Source organism: Phasianus colchicus, chromosome 24 (genome assembly GCF_987193195.1).
Source record: "Phasianus colchicus chromosome 24, bPhaCol1.hap1.1, whole genome shotgun sequence".
NCBI lineage: Eukaryota > Metazoa > Chordata > Aves > Galliformes > Phasianidae > Phasianus > Phasianus colchicus.
The window spans coordinates 3,129,380-3,149,157 of NC_143459.1; the positions used below are offsets into that span (position 1 = coordinate 3,129,380).

Here is a 19,778-nt window from a genome sequence, read left to right on the forward strand (position 1 = left end):
TGGGCCCCATTCAGTTCCCCAAACCACGCAGCCCCTAAACCCGCCTACCACCCCCCAACCCCCCGCTCCTTTTATTTCTTGCACCTGCAGCGTCCTGCAAACATCCGGTCCTGCAAACAAACATTCAGACCGGTTCTGCTGCAGATTTTGGCACTGGCAGGACCGTTCCCGGCAGCTCACACTGCTCACTGGGTAACGTTTCCCTCGGCAGGGCTCTGGCAGGCACAGGGTTAAGAGATTTCGGGTCCAGTGGGGCTGCCGCGTTGGAAGACATGTGGGGGCTGCTGGCGGGTCCTGGCTGGGAATCCCCCACCAAACACGGGCATCCTCAGGGCGTGGAGGGAGGCTGGACCCCAAGCGCAGCATCCCTATCCTGGGATGGCCCCGCCACCTCCCGGCCGGTACGGGGACTGCCCAGCATCGGGGATACGGGGATGGGGCCGTGGGCACAGCGCTCTGTGCCACTCACCCAGCCCACTTCATCTTCGTCTTCCTCCTCCGGATGAGCAATGCAACCCCAGTGTTGTGGCTCCAGATACCAGCAGGCATCACTGGGTGCCAATGGATATCAGCACTAGACATCAGTGCACATCACCAGATGCTGAGTATCACTGGACATCACTGGTTACAACCAGACATCATTGGGTACCACTGGGTACCACCCAACATCATGGGGTACTGCTGGGCATCATCAGATACTGAGCATCACTGGGTACCACTCAACATCATTGGGCATCACCAGATGTTGAGTATCACTGGACATCACTGGGTACCACCAGACATCATTGGGTACCACCCAACATCATTGGGTATTGCTGGGCATCATCAGACTCTGAGCACCGTTGGGCATCACTGGGTACCACTCAACATCACTGGGCATCACCAGATGCTGAGTATCACTGGGTATCACTGAGTACCATTGGATACCACTGGACATCAGCAGGCATGTCTGGGTACCACCTAACATCAATGGGTATCATCAGACACTGAGCATCACTGGGCATTACGGGATACCACTCAACATTATGGGGCATCACCAGATGTTGAGTATCACTGGAAAACACAGGGTACCATCAGATATCACTAGATATCACTGGACACCACTGGACATCACCAGACATTGAACATCACTGGGTACCACCCAACATCACTGGGTACCACCAGACATCGAACACCCAAAACACACCATGAACAACATCAGTATTTGGCTGACAACTCATAAGTTTTATTTCATCTCCTTTCATCCCCTCCCAGGCAGAGAACACCACATGCCACACATTTCTCACCCACACCGCATCCCAACCAAACCGCAGCAGAGCAAACCCAAAAAGGACAACTTAAATACGCTCAAAAACTGAATCCCGAGCCCCCAACAGCACTGTGTCAGAGGTGGGTCCTGTATAAATACAGTGCAATAATTAACACATGTTTTTCCACGGGGAGGACTTCCCTGGGGTGTATCCTTTGTGCTGGTGGGGCCATGCTGACCCCACATCACCAAGATGGAGAAAACCCACACGGCCATACCCAGCCTGATGCCATCCAGGGGAAAACCTCTGCACAGCCCCAGCAATGCTAAAGCCTCCACAGTGAGGAGGGGAAAGTGATGCAGTTTGGGAAAAGCTGATCTGTCCCACACTGCTCCTGATTCCCCCCCCCCCCCCACAGGTACCAGCTGCCACCTTTCTGCCCCATTAAGCCCCAGTGTCCATCCCCCCCAAGCACCATCACGGCACATGGATGCCCCCATTTGCCCATGGCTCTGTTTTAAGAGGCTGCAGGCGAAGTGCCCCCACCCCCAAGTTGAGCATCCCCCTCTTGAAGAAAAGTTGCCTCCATCTCGGCTCATTATTCCTTATTGATATTTCAGTGACAGCAAGGGGGAGTGCCTGCTCAGTGCCTCTTGACCATCAGCTCCAACCCACACAGTTGGAGGTGCCCCACACGGTTCCAAACGAGCATCCATCACCCCAAAGCACCACTCTAACTGGGGAGCAACTGGAGTGCCCCCAAAACGTGACCCTCTCCCCACTCCCCAGCACAGCTCCTTCTGGCAGGGGCCCCATTACTGCTAGGTGGGTGCCCCCAACCCCATACCCAAAGGCCTGGGGTACCCAAGCACCCAAAGGTCTGCCAGCAACCCATGGAGCAGTTGGGGTGGAGACCCCCAAACCCCCAGCAAAGCCACCCAGGGCACTGTGCCCCCTTCCCCATCTGTGGGGACAGGGATGGAGCAGCGGGGAACGGAGGAGGCTCAGTCCTTCAGCAGCTCACTCAGGTCATATGCCTCAAAGAGGTCGCTGACCCCCTCGCCACCCTCCAGCCCCCAGAGGTATTCATCCTGCTCCAGGGGGGGTGAGAAGGGGATGAAGGGCACCGAGTCCAGGTAGGAAGGGGCGCAGGGCAGCTGGTCCTCTGTCTGCTGCAAGAGGTGATGGGGGGAGTCCAGCAGCCCCGTGCCCACCTCCAGCAGCGAGTGGGGCTCCTCAGGGCTGGAGAGGGGAGGGGATGGGGATAAGGATGGGGCACGGTGGCCATCGGGCGGCTGTAGGGATATGGGAGGCTCTGGGCTGTTCTGAAGGGAGGGGCGGGTGCTGCTGTCCCGCAGCACAGGGCTGGAGGGGACATCATGGTCCTTGGTAGGGCTGTCCTCCGGGATCTCCTCTGGGCACAGGTAGACCTCGATGGGACCATTGGTGCTCTTCAGGTGCAGCTGCAGGTTGTCCTGGGTGGGCAGAGCGGGGGCTCAGCGGGTGCCCAGAGCCCACCCCACACCCTTAGACTATCACAGAACATCCCCACTTGGAAAGGACTCACATGGATCACCAAGTCCATCCCCCAGCCCCACGCAGCACCACCCAACCCCAAAACCCACTGAGAAACCCCAACACTGCTCAGGGCGTTACGGCAGCACCCACGGGGCCCAGGGTTGGGATTGTATGGCAGCATCCCAGCACCAACCCCATTTCCTGACCCCATGCACACCTCGCTGAGGTCAGGCACTTCCAGCTGCGTCTCCGGGGGGGCTTTCACAGCAATCACTGTCTGCTCCTGGAAGCTGCTGATGGCACGGAGGTCCTGGTAGGTGACGTATGCCAGCGTGGGACGAGGCATAGGAAAAAACAAGGCCACGAGCAGGACAGCTCAATTCCCCACCCAAACATCAACCTCAGAAACACACAGACACCCACCCAGGGATGGAGAGGAACTCAGAGGGCTGTACCCAAGCCCTCCAGCCCCATCTCCCACAGCAAAAGGATATCTCTGGTTGGCTCCATCATCTGTCAGCTGCCGCAGCTGCAGGCTGCACTCCTGCAGGACCTGATCCAGAGCCCTCTCTGCTCTGCCCAGCTCAGCCAGCTCCCCACGCAGCACCTGCTGCCTGGCTGCCACCGCCGCATCCTCAAAGATCCCCGTCCCCCTGCAAGCAGAGACGGTCCCCTGAGCACCCCACACCCCCTCCATCACCCCATCATCCCTTCCCCCCGCTCCCCAGCTCTGCCTACATCCACTGGATGTGGTTCTTGGACTTCTTGCGGATGAGCTGGATGCCCTCCAGGACGTTGGTGATGTCGTAGATGCGGCGTTTCTGCACCTCCAGGAGCTCAGCGGCACGGTTGAGGTCCAGCACTCCATCGGGTGACTCGCTCAGCAGGAGGGTGAACTTCTTGGTGAGCAGCCCCAGCGAGGTGTCATAGCGTGTCTTCTCACCTGGGGACTTGGGGGCTGCAAGGAGAGGACCCCCCCCCCACCAAAACGCCTCCTTAGCATGGGATGCTGGGGCCTTTAAACCCAGCGTAATCCCTCCACTGGTGGAGAAATACCCCAGACATGCCCTGCCTCCCCCTGCCCCAGGAGCTCTGCGCCCATGAACTGAAACAGCACACAGAGCTGCAGTGAGTGCTGCTCCTGGGGTCACCTCAGGCAGTGCTGGAAGGGACACAGCGCAGGGAAATGGGTTTTGCTCCCCCCTCCCCCCCACCCCACACCCTTCCCGTTGCCCTCCAAAGCCCCAAACTTACTCCTGGGGCTGGGGACCTGTACCAGAGTCCTGCCCTTCCCCTTTGGTGTGTGGAGCTCAGGGCCCTCCAGGTCCAGTTTGCGCTTGGCCTGGAGAAAGAGAGAATAACCCCATGTGGGGACAGCCCCAGCCATCCCCCCCCAACCCCAAAAGCAGCACTGCATGGTCCCAGACCACAGACCGAGAGATGCTCGCTCTGCAAAACCACTTTTGGGGTTTTATTGGGAAGGGTTCCCACAGTGACACTGCTGTGCTTGTGATGGGGTGAACTGAAGGGGAAATGGGGGGGGGATCCCAGCCCTACAATTGCTTCCTGCCCACTGTTCCAGCCCCAGAGCCCACGTGGGGAAGCAGCAGGGATTTCCCCTCACCCCCAGCTGCTGGCACAGCTCTGTGGGGCTGAGCTGTAGGAATGGGGGATTCCCAGGATGGGACAGCAAGGCTGGATCCTTGACCCCCCCCCTTTCCCCTCTCATAGCCCCACTGGGTCCCCAGGGTTCATCCCCTTCCTTCACCCCACCATGGAGGTCATTGGAGAGGGGACGCCTCACCAAGCAGCTCCTTGAAATACCACCCCCAGCATCATTTGTGGATGAGAGACCCCCAGAATTGGGGGAAGGGGGCACAGCAGAAAGACACAGAGAGAAGCTGGGGGTGTCAGCAAACCACCCCCCCACCCCACCATGGTACCCTTCCCCCACATCCCTAAACACAAGCAAGGCAATTTGTTGGGAAAGAAAGGGGGGTCACATAACCCAACAGCACAAAGCAACCCCCCCCAGCACCTCCCCTTCACCCTGTCATCCCCCCCAACCAAATCAATACCTGTTCCCTGTCCCACAGGGCCCCCCCCAGCACGTCCCTCATGGCAGTGGGGTCCCACAGCAGCAGCTCAGCACAGCTCCTGCTCAGAGCTCACCCAGCATTGCAGGGAGGGGTTGGGCTGCTGGGCACTGTGCCCACCCGAGGGGGCCGGCGGGAGAACGCTGGGGGCTGTTTTCCAGCCCCCCCAGGGAGCCAGGTTGATCCCGAGCTCCTGTGGGAATGCACTCCTTCCTTCCCTCCCTCCCTCTGTCCTTCCCCCCAGCACCTCACCAAAGCTCTGCCCCCCCAACGGTTAAAGCTGGGTGCATGGGAAACACCTGCCCCACATCAGACCTCAAGCATCTGCCAGAGATTTTTTTTGGGGGGGGAGGGGTATATCCTGGGCCATCCTACTCTGTACACTCCCAGATGGGGCCATCGTGTGTCAGTGTCACCATCAGTAATGGGGAAACTGAGGCACAGAGCCACCCAGGGCTCCCCATTCCCTCTCAAACAGCAAAGAGGGACAACCTGGGGGGCTGTGGGGTGGGGGGGCAATGAGGACCTGCTGCTTCCCTGTCTACAAGGGACATGACCATAAAGGACAATGGACAAGGGGGTCCCTCCTGCATCCCAGCTGCTCCCTCCTGGCCGGGCAGGATTAAGCACACGACAGCTGAGCTGGGCACAGCGGGGAGGGGAGCAGGGGGGAAAAGGATGAAGCAAAGCAGCCAACAAAACCCTGCGCCCACCCCCATCTGGGGCAGAGTGCCCCCCCACAGCACCCACTGCTGCCTGGGGAAGGGGGGGGGGGTTGTATATCTACACCCCAATGCTAGAGGTGGGAAAAGGAGCTCCATCCAGAGCCCGACGTGGGGGCGAGATGTCGGGGAGGGGGTCGGGCCCCCCGCCAGCTCCTCCTGCCAGAGCTGCACCCAACGCCCAGCCCAACATCACAGCAACCCCCCCGGGGGCTGTGGGTGCTCCTCCTGCCCGTGCTGCGTTCCAACACCTCCTGCCTTCCCAGGGCTTGCCCGGGCTCTGCCCTGCACCGCCAACCCGGTACCTCCCCCCCCAGCCCAGCCCAACCCCACCGACCCCCGGTGCTCCCGGAGGCGTGGGAACGTGGTGCTGGTGGGGGTTTGGGGGGCTGTACCCCGGGGTCCTGGCACCGTGCTGGCTCACAGCCTTTCTGCACATGCCAGGGATGCAGTGCTGGGGTGACATTGGGGTCACCCCCCCCCCTCCGCCCCCAGCTACAGGCGTATCTGGGGTCCCTTCTGAAAGCCCCACATCCCATAAAGAGGGAAAAGCCGTTCCCAGGATCTCTCGGTGAGATGGGGTCCCCCAGCTGCTCCCAGCACAAAGCTGAGCATTCCCCACCCCCCCCCCCCCCCCCCCCCAGCAGGGAAAGGGCCCCAGGGCTGCCTTCCCCCCCACCCCTATTTGCTCTTTGCACGGGCGGCACTGAAACCTCAATGGACTCTGAACCCCCTTTTCCCAGCATAGAGGGGGAGGGGAGGCCGGGACCCCCCCACCAGAGAAGGGCCACTCTCCTCTATAGAGACCCTATAGAGATCCCATATGGCAAATACTGCAGATGGGATTGGCAACAGCTTGAATGGCTCTGGGATAAACTCGTTCATGGGGGGAAGATGCATTTATCCACCCCAGGGTCTCCAAATCAGACATCATGAGACACTGTGCTGGTCTCCCCTAGCAGGACATGGGGGTGGGACAGCCCAGGGTGGGACCCCAATTATGGGGTCCCCATGGACGTGGAACCAACCCCATAAGGAAGTAGGAGAGGCTGCAATGGCCCCATTGGGGAATGGGGTGGAAAAGCTTCTTATCCAATTGCCCCAGCTCTGCACACAAAGGTTGCACCCAGGAGCACAGCCATGTCATCACAGCCACCAGCCAGCATCAGGGTCCCTAAACATCACCCAAACCCCCACACAAGGGACAGGAGCACCCTGAGCATCTCCTGCCTATGGGGCACGGTGTGCGTGGTGGGACGTGACCCAAACCAAGCTCTGCAGCAGCACATGGGACTGCATGCATTGCACTTGGGGGTGTTTTTGGGGAGGGGGGAGCACCGTGTGTCTCTCAATATCCCATGCTGTTTGCAAACAAAGGCAACCAAGTGTTGGGAGGGGAGGGGAAGGAACGGGCTGCCCTACAGCCCCCCCCCAATGGGACCACGCACAGCACAGCGGGAAGAGAATCCCCCTCCCTTATTCCCCAGCTGGCACCGAGCAGCAGCGGCCGCAGGAGGGGGATGAATACCGACCCCAAGCCCTGCAAACCCGACGGCAGCAGCGGGGCCTGGGATGGCTCCAGGAGAACAGAGGAGCACAGAGAAGGCTGGACGAACGCCCGGGGACCGACGGGATTAAATGCCAACCCCAGCTGCCAGCGGGGCCCCCGAGAGAACCCACCCCGATATGGGGCACAGGGCTGACAGCACAGCCCGGAGCTCGGGGACGTGGTGACACAGCTGTCACCAGCACCCCCACCCCAGAAAGCCCCTATGCCTCCAGCCAGCCCAGCTCCCCCCTGCCAGCATTCACGGTCCCTCATCCCATGGGGGGTCGGGGTGCACCCAGGGGGTGATATCCCTTAGCACGTGGGGAGCTCGGATGGGTTTGGGGGCGCAACAAGAGAGAGAAAAGGGCAGATAAAGGCGCAAAGAGGAAGCCGGGACGGGGCGGGGGGGGGGGGGGAAGGGGGGAAGTTGAGCAACACCCGCACCATTTCGCGGCCACTTCTGATTTCCAGCCGCACCCACCCCCACCCAGCACTGCGAGGGGACCCCCGGGGGGTGCATAACCCCAAGCACAGCCCATCTGGGGGGGCTGCGCGGCCCGACCTCCCCCCCACGCTTCCCTCCATGCACAGCCCTATGGACCCTTCCCAACAGCCCTCTAAAGCTGCAAGAGGGAACGAGGGGATGGAGGTGGGGAGGGGGGGGGCACCTTACCGGCAGCCGTCCCGCAGAAGCCGATCGGAGCGTCCTGAGCTGGGGGGGTCCCTGAGGGGTGGCGTAGAGCCGGGGGGGGTACGGACGGCTACAGCAGGCGTTGGGCACCGGGGGGCTGCCCAAAACCGCAGCCCCCCCCGGCTCCGCCGATCCCATCGCCGTTTTCTTCGGAAGGCGGTGATGGTGGAGAGCGGGGGGCAGGACGGCCGTGCCCCCCCCCGCAGCGGGTGACAGCCCCCGGGGCAGCCGCAGCATGGCGAGGTGCGTGCCGAGAGCCCGGCCCCCGGGGTGGGGGGGGGGAAGGAACACGACAAAGCACTGCTGGAGGTTGGGGGGGGGGAGGGGGGTCACAACCTCTCCGGCTGCATTTTGGGGCTGGGGGGGGCAGCTGGACGCGGAAAAAGAGCAGCCCGGAAAGTCAAAAGGGAGGGAGGCGGGGCGGGGGGGCCGGCGGCAGAACCGGACGGAAAAGGCGCGTTCTGCCCCAAAATCGCCCGCGCTCGGCCCGGATGGGGCCGGTAGGACCAGAAGCAACGGGAGCGGCCCGGGGGAGGCGCGGTTCGCTGTCCCCCCCCCTTCCCGGTCCCCTCCTTCCTTGTCCTTTTCCTTCGCTTTCTTTTTTTTTTTTTTTTTTTTTCCCTTCCTCCCTTTAAGCGCCAAACGCCGTGCCGCGAAATTCGGATTTCCCGCGGAAAATGCCGCGCGCTGATTGGCTGCCACTTCCGGAGCTCCGCCCCCCGGCAGCCCGCGGCGCCCGGCGGGGAGGGGCCTTAAAGGGGCCGCGCGGAGAGGGAGGGGCGGGGAAACGTCGTATGCAAATCAGGGGGCGGGGCCTCGTTGGCACCACCTGCTCGGGATCCGCGGAAGGGATCGGGATCGGAACCGCGACTGAATTATCTGTTTTTTCCTTTGTTTTAAGGCCCCCCCCCCACCCCGAACTCCGGTGAGTTCCTACCCGGGGGCTGCGCACCCCTCGCCCGCCCCAAACGCAGCGCAGGGATTGAGGGGAACCGATGCTCTGTGCTGAACAGGAGCCTGAGGGGGGCACTCAGCATCAGATCTGACCCCAAGATCCCAAATCTCGGTAGTTTTACCCACAACTGACCCACGGTATAATCCTGAGGCCACTCAACAGCTAGATTCCTTTTGTGGGACACGTTCTCCTCCTCATCCTCTTATTCCTCCTCCTTCCCCTCCTCATCGCTGTCATCCTTTTCATTGCTCTCACCCCACTCTCCCAGTCTTTGGCTGCTATCATTCACGTCCACTGAAGATCCTTCTTGCAAATAAGCCACCTACAAACCCAACAGACGGACACAAGCACCCACCAGCCCCACAGCCCCTGCTACAGACAGGGGACCCAGCTCAGGGTCCAACATCTTGCCCTGATCCTCCAACCCGGAGCAGATATTTGTCTACAGCAGCCCTGGGACTTTGGGGCAGCACACAAAGGCACCAAGCTGCCAGCACTGCAGGACACCACGTCCCTTTGGCAGCAGCACGGCACGGCTTGGCAGCTCAGCTCAGCCAGACCTCCATCGTCCCACCATGGGGAGGTGGCAACTGATGCCAACTTCAGCCAAATCGGGGCCGTTTGGGAAGGTGTCAACCCTTGGGATGGGGGATTTGGAGTGTGGAAGATGCTGAAGCTGGCAGGCTGTGCCCCCACCTCTGTACTCTACAGAGGAACCCCTCCAGCCCTGGGTTCCTGCTCCATCTCACCTTCAGTTGTTCATTTAGGACCATCATCATCATGGACAACGGCGAGGTGATAAATGTCGGTGCCTTCCCTGCCATAAAGATGATGCAGGGAAGGATCAGCACAAGGAAAGCCACCAGGAAGAAGTGGAAGATGTTCCAGCAGTGCTGCGGGGTGAGGAGGGGGGCTGAGTGCCACCCCATGTGAGGGTCAGCAAAGAACCACAGAATATCCCGAGTGGGATCCACTGGGATCTTTCAGTGCAGCTCCTGGATCCATACGCAGCACCATCCAAAATTTAAACCGTGTCCGAGAGCGGCTCTTCCCTCTCTGTCCTGGAGACGGCAGCAGAGGGCTGAGAACCGCTTCGGAACGGCGGGGAAGCGGGGAGGGATGGATGGACAGAAGGATGCAGCGATGGACAGACAGAGGGACGGAAGGATGGAGAGATAGAGGGACACAGACATGGAAGGACAGAAGGACGAAAGGATGGAGGGATGGAAGGAGATAGCAAAGGAAGGACGGAGGGACGGAGGGACAGAAGGATGCATGGATGGAGGGGCAGAAGAAGGGAGGGGCAGAAGGACATAGAGATGGAAGGACAGAGGGATGGAGGAACGCGGGGATGTGGGGATGGAGGGACAGAAGGATGAGGGACAGAGGGACGTGGAGATGGAAGGACAGAGGGACACAGGGACAAAGGGATGCAGGGACGCAATGATAGAGGGATGGAAGGACAGAGAGATGGAAGGACAAAGGGACATAAAGATGCAGGACATGGAGATGGAAGGATAGAGGGACAGAGGGACAGAGGGATGCAGGGACACTGGGATGGAAGGATAGAGGGATGGAGGGATGCAGGGACGCAGAGACACAATAATAGAGGGATGGAAGGAAGGAGAGATGGAAGGACCGAGGGACATAAAGATGTGGTGACACAGGGATGGGGGGACACAGGGATGGGGGGACACATAGAGGGATGGGGGGATTAAGGGACTCATAAATGCAGAGACACGAGGAGGCAGTCAGGGAGGGGCAGGGACAGGGGGTGCACACATGGAAGGATGGAGGGACACGGGGATGGAGACATGCTGAAGGCCTCCCTCCTGCCTGGCTCATCACAACCCTCACCTTCCAGAACAACCAGAAAGAAACCTCTGTGCCAGTGGACACAGGGTAGGACCGAGGGCCACCACCCCAGGGCACCAGCAGGGTCCCCAAGAGTTCAAACCAGGACACCTGGTGGGTTCTCCAGCAGCTGATATGCACAGCCTCCCTGCCCAGATGGGAACGTGGTGCTCGTTGGGGCAATGCTACTCCTGCAAATGGAGCTGTGGGGTTTTACAGCCCCAAAAGAGATGGGGAAAAGGTGAAGGTGAGGGAAAGAGCTGTGGGGGTCACCACCTCCATGGGCTTCAAGGTATTGATCAGGATCATCCCCATGTCAGTGGTGATGAGCACAGACGTGGTGAACTTGATGCTGGGGTGGTTAAGCAAACAGTCTGGGCTTATTTTGTAGATGTATTCCCAGTTGTCCCAGGGGTCCTGGAGGGGGGACATGGCAGGAAGCCTGGGGGTGTCCCCACATCCAACGGGCTGCAGACGTGGTCCCACACTCAACCCCATCAGTGGTGGCTGCAGTGGGGACAGGAGGAGGGGTGAGAGTTGGAAGAGGCAGAGCAGCATCACGGAGGTGAAGGGGTTAATGTGGAGTCTCAAACTGGTCAGGTTCCAGTCTGGAGCCAGAGGGACACTGGTGGAAAAGGACAGGGGATGTGAGACATGCACCAGCACTCCTAGAGCTGTGCTGCTCCAGTGTCACCAGGAACATTCCCAGCTATCCCAGCAGCATCCCTCCCCCGTCCCAGTGTGCTTCCTGAAGCTGCAGATGGGGAAACTGAGGCACGGGGGAGCTGAGGGACACAAAGCCCTTTTGTGGCCATCCCCAGCCCCACCATGGGGCCAACCTTCCCCACATCCCCCCCCCCATCCTGAGTGCTCCCCATCCCCATGTCCAACAGGGCCCCGCATGGTTCCCACCCCCAGGATGATCATGGAGGGGGGCAGTTTGGGTTACCCTGTGTGACCAAGGAGGCTTGAGCCCACCACAAAGCTCCATGTGCAATTAACTCCATTAATTAGCAGTAATGAACCTTCCTTTCTCTGTTCCAGCCTTTGCTTCCCTGTTACCTCTGTGAACATTGGGGCTGCACATAGGGTCCATTTGGTCTTGGGGTGGGGGGCTGAGGGGAAGGGGCAGCTTTGGGGCAGAGCTGGAACCCAAAATACAGCAGTGGCCACAAATGCTTATGGGAGTATAGCTGCCCCTGCTGGATGTGCACACGTGTGTGTGTGCACACGTATGTATGCACGCGTGCATGAATGCATAGGGCTGCATGCGTGGGGAGGGGTGCACGTGGAGGGGTGCACACTTGTGGGGTGTGTGAGCCCCTATTCCCAGGGCGTGCACACGTGCGTGGTGTTTGTGCCCCTATTAAAGGGGTGTGCACGCTTGTAGGGTGCGTGTGCCCCTATTCATGGCATGTGCACACGTGTGTGGTGGTGTTGCTCCTATGGTGTGTGCACACGTGTGTGGTGTTGGTGTTGCTCCCACAGTGTGTGCACACGTGTGTGGTGGTGGTGTTGCTCCCACGGTGTGTGCACACGTGTGTGGTGTTGGTGTTTCTCCTACGGTGTGTGCACACATGTGTGGTGGTGGTATTGCTCCCATGCTGTGTGCACACGTGTGTGGTGTTGGTGTTTCTCCCACGGTGTGTGCACATGTGTGTGGTGTTGGTGTTGCTCCTATGGTGTGTGCACACGTGTGTGGTGTTGGTGTTGCTCCTATGGTGTTTGCACACGTGTGTGGTGCTGGTGTTGCTCCTACGGTGTGTGCACACGTGTGTGGTGTTGGTGTTTCTCCCATGGTGTGTGCACACGTGTGTGGTGCTGGTGTTGCTCCCACGGTGTGTGCACACGTGTGTGGTGCTGGTGTTGCTCCTACGGTGTGTGCACACGTGTGTGGTGTTGGTGTTTCTCCCACGGTGTGTGCACACGTGTGTGGTGCTGGTGTTGCTCCTACGGTGTGTGCACACGTGTGTGGTGTCTGTGTTCCTATGACAGGGGCGTGCACACATACGTGCTGTCCCGCAGCTGCGTTCGTGCACACGTGTGTGCCAGCAGAGCACGCTGGTGGCCGCACGCATTTGCACGGGGAAAAGTGCACGCAAGCACACACAAAAACACGCCTGCATTAAAGTCACACGCGCACACACACCACCCCCGCAACCCCAACCCCTCGTGCAAACCCACGCGCGTTGCACCCCGAGCCGTGCAGCCGTTCACGAGGCCACGCGTGTGCCGTTTCCCAGCTCTGCTGGGCTGGCTGGCTGCGGGCCGGGAGGCCTTGGCCGGGCCGGCAGAGGGAGGAGGAGGAGGGAAGTGCGGCTCAGACAGCGCGGCGCCAGCAAACACCTGCAAACAGCTCCGGGCACACAATGGCAAATACAGGTGGGGAACCGCCGGAGCGGCCCCGTCACGCCGCCGATTGCATCAGACTGCAGGCTGCCAGGAGCCGGCCCGGCCACGGCACCGCTCGGGGCCGTGTTCCCAGAACCCCCCCCCTCCCACCCCCCACCCCCCCTTTTTTTCATATATTTTCTTGCTCCGTTCCCATCCTCGAGATGAAAGCGGTGCGCATCGCAGCACCCGCGAGTTGTTGTTGTTGGGGTTTGGGGGGGGGTTGGCCAGAAATGTGCTCCTCCGGTCCGTCTCAGCCCCCCGCGATTTGGGGGGAGTTGGGATGGGGGCTGTTTTGAGTATTTTATTTTAAAAAATTGAGGGGAAAAAAAAAATAAATCATGATGCTTTTCCATGGAAAGCACCGCGGCACAGCCCGGCGTGTGGCTGGGGACCCGGCACAGCGTTTGTCGCCACTGCTTGGTGGGGGGGGGGAGCTGCGATCCGGCCCCCATCCTTCACCGCCGTCCTTCTGTGTCCAGGGCTCAGAGCTGGAGGGGGGGTGGGGGGTTTCTCTCCCATCCCGCTCGTTGCTGATTGCTCGTTGCTGTTTTCCAGCTGCACCATCAGAAATGAGGGCCCGCTGTGCCTCCAGCTACAGTGGCATAGGGGTGTCCTGAGCCCCCAATTCCCCTCCTTCAACACTCCAGTGCACCCAGAGCTCTGGGGCACACCAGTACCCCTCAGGAGCTGTGTGTGACACCCATCCCCATCCCATTTCCAGCGTGCTTCTCCCACCCAGCCCAACCTTTCCATCCCCAGTGCCAAGGGGAAGGGGGGGGGGAACACAGGGACATCCCCCCCCCCTTCAACCACCACCTTCACTCAGCTTTTCCTCCCAGCCCGAAGTGAGCAGGGATGGTTGGAGCCTATATTTAGCTGTCAGCACAAGGCCAGCCCAGTTCCCAGCAGTGGTTTTCAGTGGGACACCCGCAGCTCTGTGTCACCCCGTGTCACCCTGCATCACCCCACCCATAGCTGCCGCCGGCAAGATGCTGCTGGGGGACATTAAAGCTCGTGGGAAGAGCTCTGTGCCTCCCCCAACCTCTGTGCCTTCCTCCTCCTCTTCCTCGCTCCAGCTCACCTGGAGGCCACCAGGACACCCAGGTGCCACTAAGAGAATGCCAGCACTGTTCCCATGAGCAGAGGATGACATTGCCGTGCAAGGAGGGGGGGGGGGGGGGTGAGGGGATATTTGGGCAGCAGAGCCTGAGCACTCCCCAGAGAGCAGGATTTAGGATTGAGCCCAGCTGTGCTGCAGCCGCCCCACAGCTGAGCCAGCCCCAGGCTTGGGTCACATCTGCTTCGGGGGGGGGGGGGGGGGGGGGAGGCTGGAGGGAATTAATCCAGGGAGTGGAGGCATTTTGGCTCCCAGCATCCCCCATCACCTCCTGAGGGACCAGGACAGATGTGGGGCACCCCCAGCTTGCTTCCCCCCCCCATGGAATGGCACAGCTCTGAGCAGCTCTAATCAGAAGCAGCTGCATCCCATGAGCATCCCTTCCTTTGGGGGGGGGGGGGGGGATGTCACACAGTCCCCTCACCCCAGAGCAGCATCCCCAGAATACCCCAGCAGGGAGATGCAGCAGCACCGCTCTGAGATGAGGCAAAAGACACAGAAAAGCCCCCCCCTCTACTGCTCCTCAGGGCTCAGCAATGCTCAGGGGGGTTGGGGGGGGAACCTCCACAGCTTCCATATCAGATAAGGAGAGCAGCACCCAAAATAGCTGGCAGACACCTCTGCTGGGAGACGGCAGCCGGGGGTTAATTCCTCCCATACCTGAGCTGACATTTCAAAGCTATTAAACAATTAATGAGATTCCTAACGTAACCCTAGAAGTTACGATCCTGTGGCAGCGGGGTTTGGCCAAGGAGGGGATTTGGGGGGGCAGGGTTAAAAGCACAGGCACCGAGACGAGGTTTATTACATAAAAACGGTAACTTTTATAAAAAGTTTATAAAGCAAGTACAAGGCACGTCCGCAGAAATTCACCTTCCTGCACAAAAGGTACAAACGGTATACTCTAGTATAGAGCTCCACAATACACGAGGCCGTGGCCCCAGAGTTTGGTTCGCATCTGAGGACCCCTCCCCACAAAACACCGCCCTCAATCCCCCCCACCCCATACCCACCCCTCCCCCCACCCCCCCCATTAAACACCTTTACAAAGGACTCGCTCACTATAATCCAAAAATATACAGACAACCGCATCTTCACCAGTCTGTCGAAGAAAGTGTCTCGTTTTTATCAGCGGGTTGGAAAAGAAAAAAAAAAATAATCATCATAAAAGTCCTAAAGAAAAAGGGAAAAAAAAAAAAGTCCTAAAAGAAAGCCGGGATTCGGGGAGCGCCGCTCCAAAAAGTCGCTCCGGTTGGGATTCAGCAGCCGCATCTCTCCCGATTTCTGGATATCGTCGGGTATCGAAGGCACCCCCGAGGTGAGGGGAGGTGGGTGCAGCCCCATAGCACAGCACGGGGGGGTCCGCAGCCCCATAGCACAGCACGAAGCGGGGGGCCGGGGGAGGTTGGGGGGGGGGGGCCGCAGCCGCCCGGCGCCGTGCAGGAAGCGGCTCGTTGCCTCCGGCTGATAACGAATCGGGAACCGACGGTCGGTGCGTGTTTGCTAATTGGCACTGGGAAAGAAGAAAAGAGCGATTATAGGGAGAATTCGGGGAGATGGGGGCGGGGGGGAAGCGGTGCGGGTTTGGGGTACGGCGCTGCCAAGGGGGGAAATCAGTGCGGGGTGGGTTTGGGGTACAGTGGTGCCAAAGGGGGGGGGAGGGAGAAGCGGTACGGGATGGGTTTTGGGTACAGGGGTACCAAAGGGGGAAGAGGTGTGCGGGTATTTTTGGGGTACGGCGGTGTCGTGCTGAGGGTTTTGGGGTTCCCAGGATGGGGGTGGCACTCACCTGATGGAGGAGGCGTTAGTGACACAAACTTCTTTCGTCTTTGGAGCACAGCTCGGAGGCCAGCTCAGCTGCCTGCAGAAAGCGGGCACAGGGTCAGGGCTACCGCAGCACCCAGGCAGCCCCTTCCTATCCGAACCCCCCCTTCAACCCAATCCCCAATAAGAAAAAACACCCCCGTACCTTAAGGGACAGCAGGGTGGCTTCCGAGGAGTGGTCTCGCCCCTTGGCCCCCTCTTCCAGCACGATCTGCAGGTCGAAGATATAATCGATGACGTGCTGGAGGATTTCCACCTGGCTCAGCTTGGTGCCCTGCGGGATGCCCGGCACCAACTCCCTCAATTTGGAGTAGCAGTCGTTCATATCGTACAGCAGATTCATGGGTTCCTCCAACGCCGGGCTCTTGTTGTTGCTGCTGCGAGCGATGGCCAAACTTTGCTCCGAAAGGCAGCAAACGGCCTCGTAACAGCTCCTAACCGACCGCACCGGGCTGATGGCTTTCATGGTGGGGGGTGGTCGGGGCGGGGGGATGTTGAATCTGATGGGGCTGAGCGTGGGACCACCGAGAATTTCTTCACCCTTCGGATCTTCGTTCCCGGTTCCTTCGCTCCCGGTTCCTCCGACCCCTCCTGCTCCGAGCACCCGAACCTCGCTGGCGCACTGGGGATGGGACGGCCCAGCGCTGCCGTCTATATGGGCACCCTATTCACCACGCCCCCATTGTATGCAAATAACCCCAAACCACACCCTCTTTTATGCAAACGAACCCCTAAGTCCCACCCACTCATGTAAATGAAGCAAAAGGAACTCCGCTCCCCCCCCCTCACCCCCCTCCCCGATGACCCTTGGTGGCCCCATGGGGACAAGGGGACACAGCCACGCTGATCCCATCCCACCCCACAGCATCACCCCCAAACCCCCCCGCATCACAGCGTCACCCCGCTCCCCCCACCCCAACACCGCAGACCCCTCTCCCCCCTCCATTAGACCCCCTTCCCCCCCCTTCAATCTGTGCCCCCCATCTCGGAGTGGTTTGGCCCCCAGCTTTTGGGGAGGGCGATGTGTTATCCGCCCCCCCCCCCCCCCCCCATCAACTTTCTGCCGGGCGATCTCGTAGGAAATTAGTGCCGCCCTGTTCCTCAATTCGCTTCTCATATGACCTCCAGACTTTCTGGCGTCAGGAATTATCTTGTGACCAGAAGAAAAAAATTAATTGCGGTAAAGCTGAGGTTACGATGGAGAAACCAGATTTAGGTCAGCGACGGCGCTCCTGCGAGCGGGCGGGAGGGATTTCGGGGGGGGGGGTGACGGGGGGGGGGGGAGTGAGATTTATGGGCACGGGGCTGATTTCAGCAGCAGGACCCCCCCGAACCTTGAAGTCCAAAGGTGTATGGCCGTGGGGGGGGGGGCGGACCCCACGTGTGTGCCCGCAGTGGGTGGCACTGGGGGGGGGAGCAAAGCTTCCCGTGAGAGCCGCATTGTGGATGGCTGTGAGGGGTGATTCCAACCCCCCCCCCCAACATTGAAATCAATGGGCAGTGCCCCCCCCCCCCCCCCGTGCATCTATGGGGCGTTTGGGGGAACTTTCGTAGGCTTCGGTTGCTTGGGATCCAGATAAATGGAGGGGGGGGGAGCAGCAGCACCTGGAGCAAATCACTGCCTCCCCCCCCCCCCCCAAGCAACAGGGATTTGTTCCGGAGCTGCCCCAATCCCAGGACAGCAGTGCAGGGTTTTGTTTCCCTCTTTCCAACCCCTCAGAGCAGCGCTTGTGGGGGGGGAATGGAGAGAGCGGGGGGGGGGGACGCATTTTTTCTATTTTTCTTCTTCCCCATCTCAGCCTCGTTACAAATTCCCTGGGAAATCACCTCAGTGTGCAGCATAGGGGTAAGCAGCCCCCCCAGCTCCCTAAACCTCTCTTGAATGTGCTTGGGATGGGGGGGGGGGGGGGGGGGGGCCGTGAGGGAGGGGGGGGTCACGTAGGAACCACCCCATCGAAACAACAAAATCGAAGCAGAATAAAACAGAACACAATCAAATAGCTGAGATAGCCCAAACCGTTTCCTGGGGGTGGGGGGAGGAGGGAGGGGCTGGGGGCAGATGTGGGTCCCCACTGCGTTCCCGTAGCTGGGGTGTGATGATGATGATGATGATGATGATGATGGGGAGGGGACGAGGGATGGGGGACGGGGGGGCAAATGTGGGGTCCCCACTGTGTTCCCATAGGTGGGGGTGTGTTAATGATGATGATGATGATGGGGAGATGGGGGGGGGGGGGCAGATATGGGGTTCTGTTCCCATCCCCGGGGTGCGATGATGATGATGATGATGATGATGGGGGATGGGGGGGGGGGGCAAATGTGGGGTCCCCACTCTGTTCCCAATGGGGAGGAGGGGGTGTGGATTGGGGCAGATGTGGGGTTCTGTTCTCATCCCCGGAGTGTGATGATGATGATGATGGGGGATGGGGGAGGGGGGGCAAATGTGGGGTCCCCACTCTGTTCCCATCCCTGCAGCATGATGATGATGATGGGGAGATTGGTGGGGGGGGGGGGAGGATGTGGGGTTCTGTTCCCATCCCCGGGGTGTGATGATGATGATGATGATGATGATGGGGGATGAGGGGGGGGGAGAGGGGAAATTTGGGGTCCCCACTCTGTTCCCATCCCCGCAGTGTGATGATGATGATGATGATGATGATGATGATGGGGGGGGGCGGGGTGACACCCCTATTTCCCACCAGGCTGACAGGGCAGAACCAGAGGTTGAAGGGGGTTGGGGGGCGGGATGGGATGGGAGGAGGGGATGATGGGGTGGGGGGTGGGGGTGGGGGGGTGCTTTTGTTTGCAGGGGGTTTTGTTGGCGGCCGTTCCCACAGGCCCGAACGGGGCGGCGGGACCCGCTGCCTTTGCCCAGCTGTGGCTCGGGCCCTCCAGCTGTGTTGATCTAACTCCCGGCCCCAGACAGCCTGGCGCCAGCCCTGTGCACGTCATGCATTCACACAGGGATGCGTGGCCAAGGCAACCTCCCCGCGCCATGGCCACGGAGCGTGCGAGCCCAGCCGGCAGCGAGGGGACGTTTCCGTCGTCCGATGGGCCCCCCAGATAGCGGGGGAGGTCGGGAAGGAGAAAGAGGGGGTGGGGGGGTGGATCTTTTTTTTTTTTTAGGGGGGGGGGAAGGGTTATCGATGCGTCCTCCCCCTCTCCGACCCCCAGCCCTGCCCTCCTTTGGATGGGAGGAGGAATTCTTGGCTCGGAGGAGGGAAAAGTGTGTGTGTGTGTGTAAAGGGGGGGGGGGCGGGAAGGGAGAGGGAATGCTCCAGAGTGCAATGATTTCATGTTGAAAAGGGCCCACACTGTGTGTTTTATTAAAAGAAAAAAAAACCAAAAAGGGGAAAAAATAGAGTTGGAAGCTCAGAGAGAGGGGTTCAAACACCCCCCCCCCCCCAGCGTGGGTCCAATGCAGAGCTGGGGGGCACCCATGTAACCCCCCCCCATTCTCCCCTACAGCACCTTCCCCCCTCGTTCCCATTCCCAGCACAGGACATCTCGTTCATCCCATACAATTTCGGCCCCGCAGCTGTAGGGTGCTGTGGGAGTGTCGCAGGGGACGCCCATAACCCCCTCCCCACATCCCAGCCGTCGCCTCCTGCTGCTGTTCTTTAGGATATTGATGGAGGTGATTCCTCCCTAAAGAAGCCCACGCAGGTGGCAGGAGGCAGAGGATGCAGAGCGGGGTGGAAATGGAGGGATACGATGGGGGGGGGGCCCAAATTTGGGGGCAACGCTGGCACTTTTGGGAGAATTTCTGGAGTTCTGTATGGCAGAGCTGCCTGGAAGTGCTGCATCC

The 19,778-nt window shown here is 60.1% G+C and overlaps 2 protein-coding genes and 1 long non-coding RNA gene across 3 annotated transcripts; 1 reads left to right on the plus strand and 2 right to left on the minus strand.

The window, feature by feature from the left end:
- Positions 1-913: 913 nt before the first annotated feature.
- Positions 914-8,457, minus strand: E2F2 (E2F transcription factor 2). Its single transcript, XM_031594985.2, has 6 exons — positions 7,809-8,457; positions 4,023-4,110; positions 3,507-3,726; positions 3,263-3,421; positions 2,986-3,100; positions 914-2,725 (listed from the first exon to the last, which is right to left on the minus strand). Exons 1-6 carry the CDS (start codon positions 8,061-8,063, stop codon positions 2,255-2,257), a joined length of 1,308 nt encoding a protein of 435 aa, XP_031450845.1. The 5' UTR covers positions 8,064-8,457; the 3' UTR covers positions 914-2,254.
- Positions 8,458-14,946: 6,489 nt separating this feature from the next.
- On the minus strand, positions 14,947-16,616 carry ID3 (inhibitor of DNA binding 3). Its single transcript, XM_031594675.2, has 3 exons — positions 16,116-16,616; positions 15,936-16,007; positions 14,947-15,659 (listed from the first exon to the last, which is right to left on the minus strand). The coding sequence occupies exons 1-2, from the start codon at positions 16,434-16,436 to the stop codon at positions 15,951-15,953; spliced, it is 378 nt and encodes a 125-aa protein (XP_031450535.1). The 5' UTR covers positions 16,437-16,616; the 3' UTR covers positions 14,947-15,659; positions 15,936-15,950.
- Positions 16,617-17,075: 459 nt separating this feature from the next.
- On the plus strand, positions 17,076-19,086 carry LOC149915126 (uncharacterized). The gene is made up of 3 exons (XR_016459813.1): positions 17,076-17,186; positions 17,770-17,816; positions 18,935-19,086. It is a non-coding gene; the product is annotated as an uncharacterized LOC149915126 (long non-coding RNA).
- Positions 19,087-19,778: the final 692 nt, after the last annotated feature.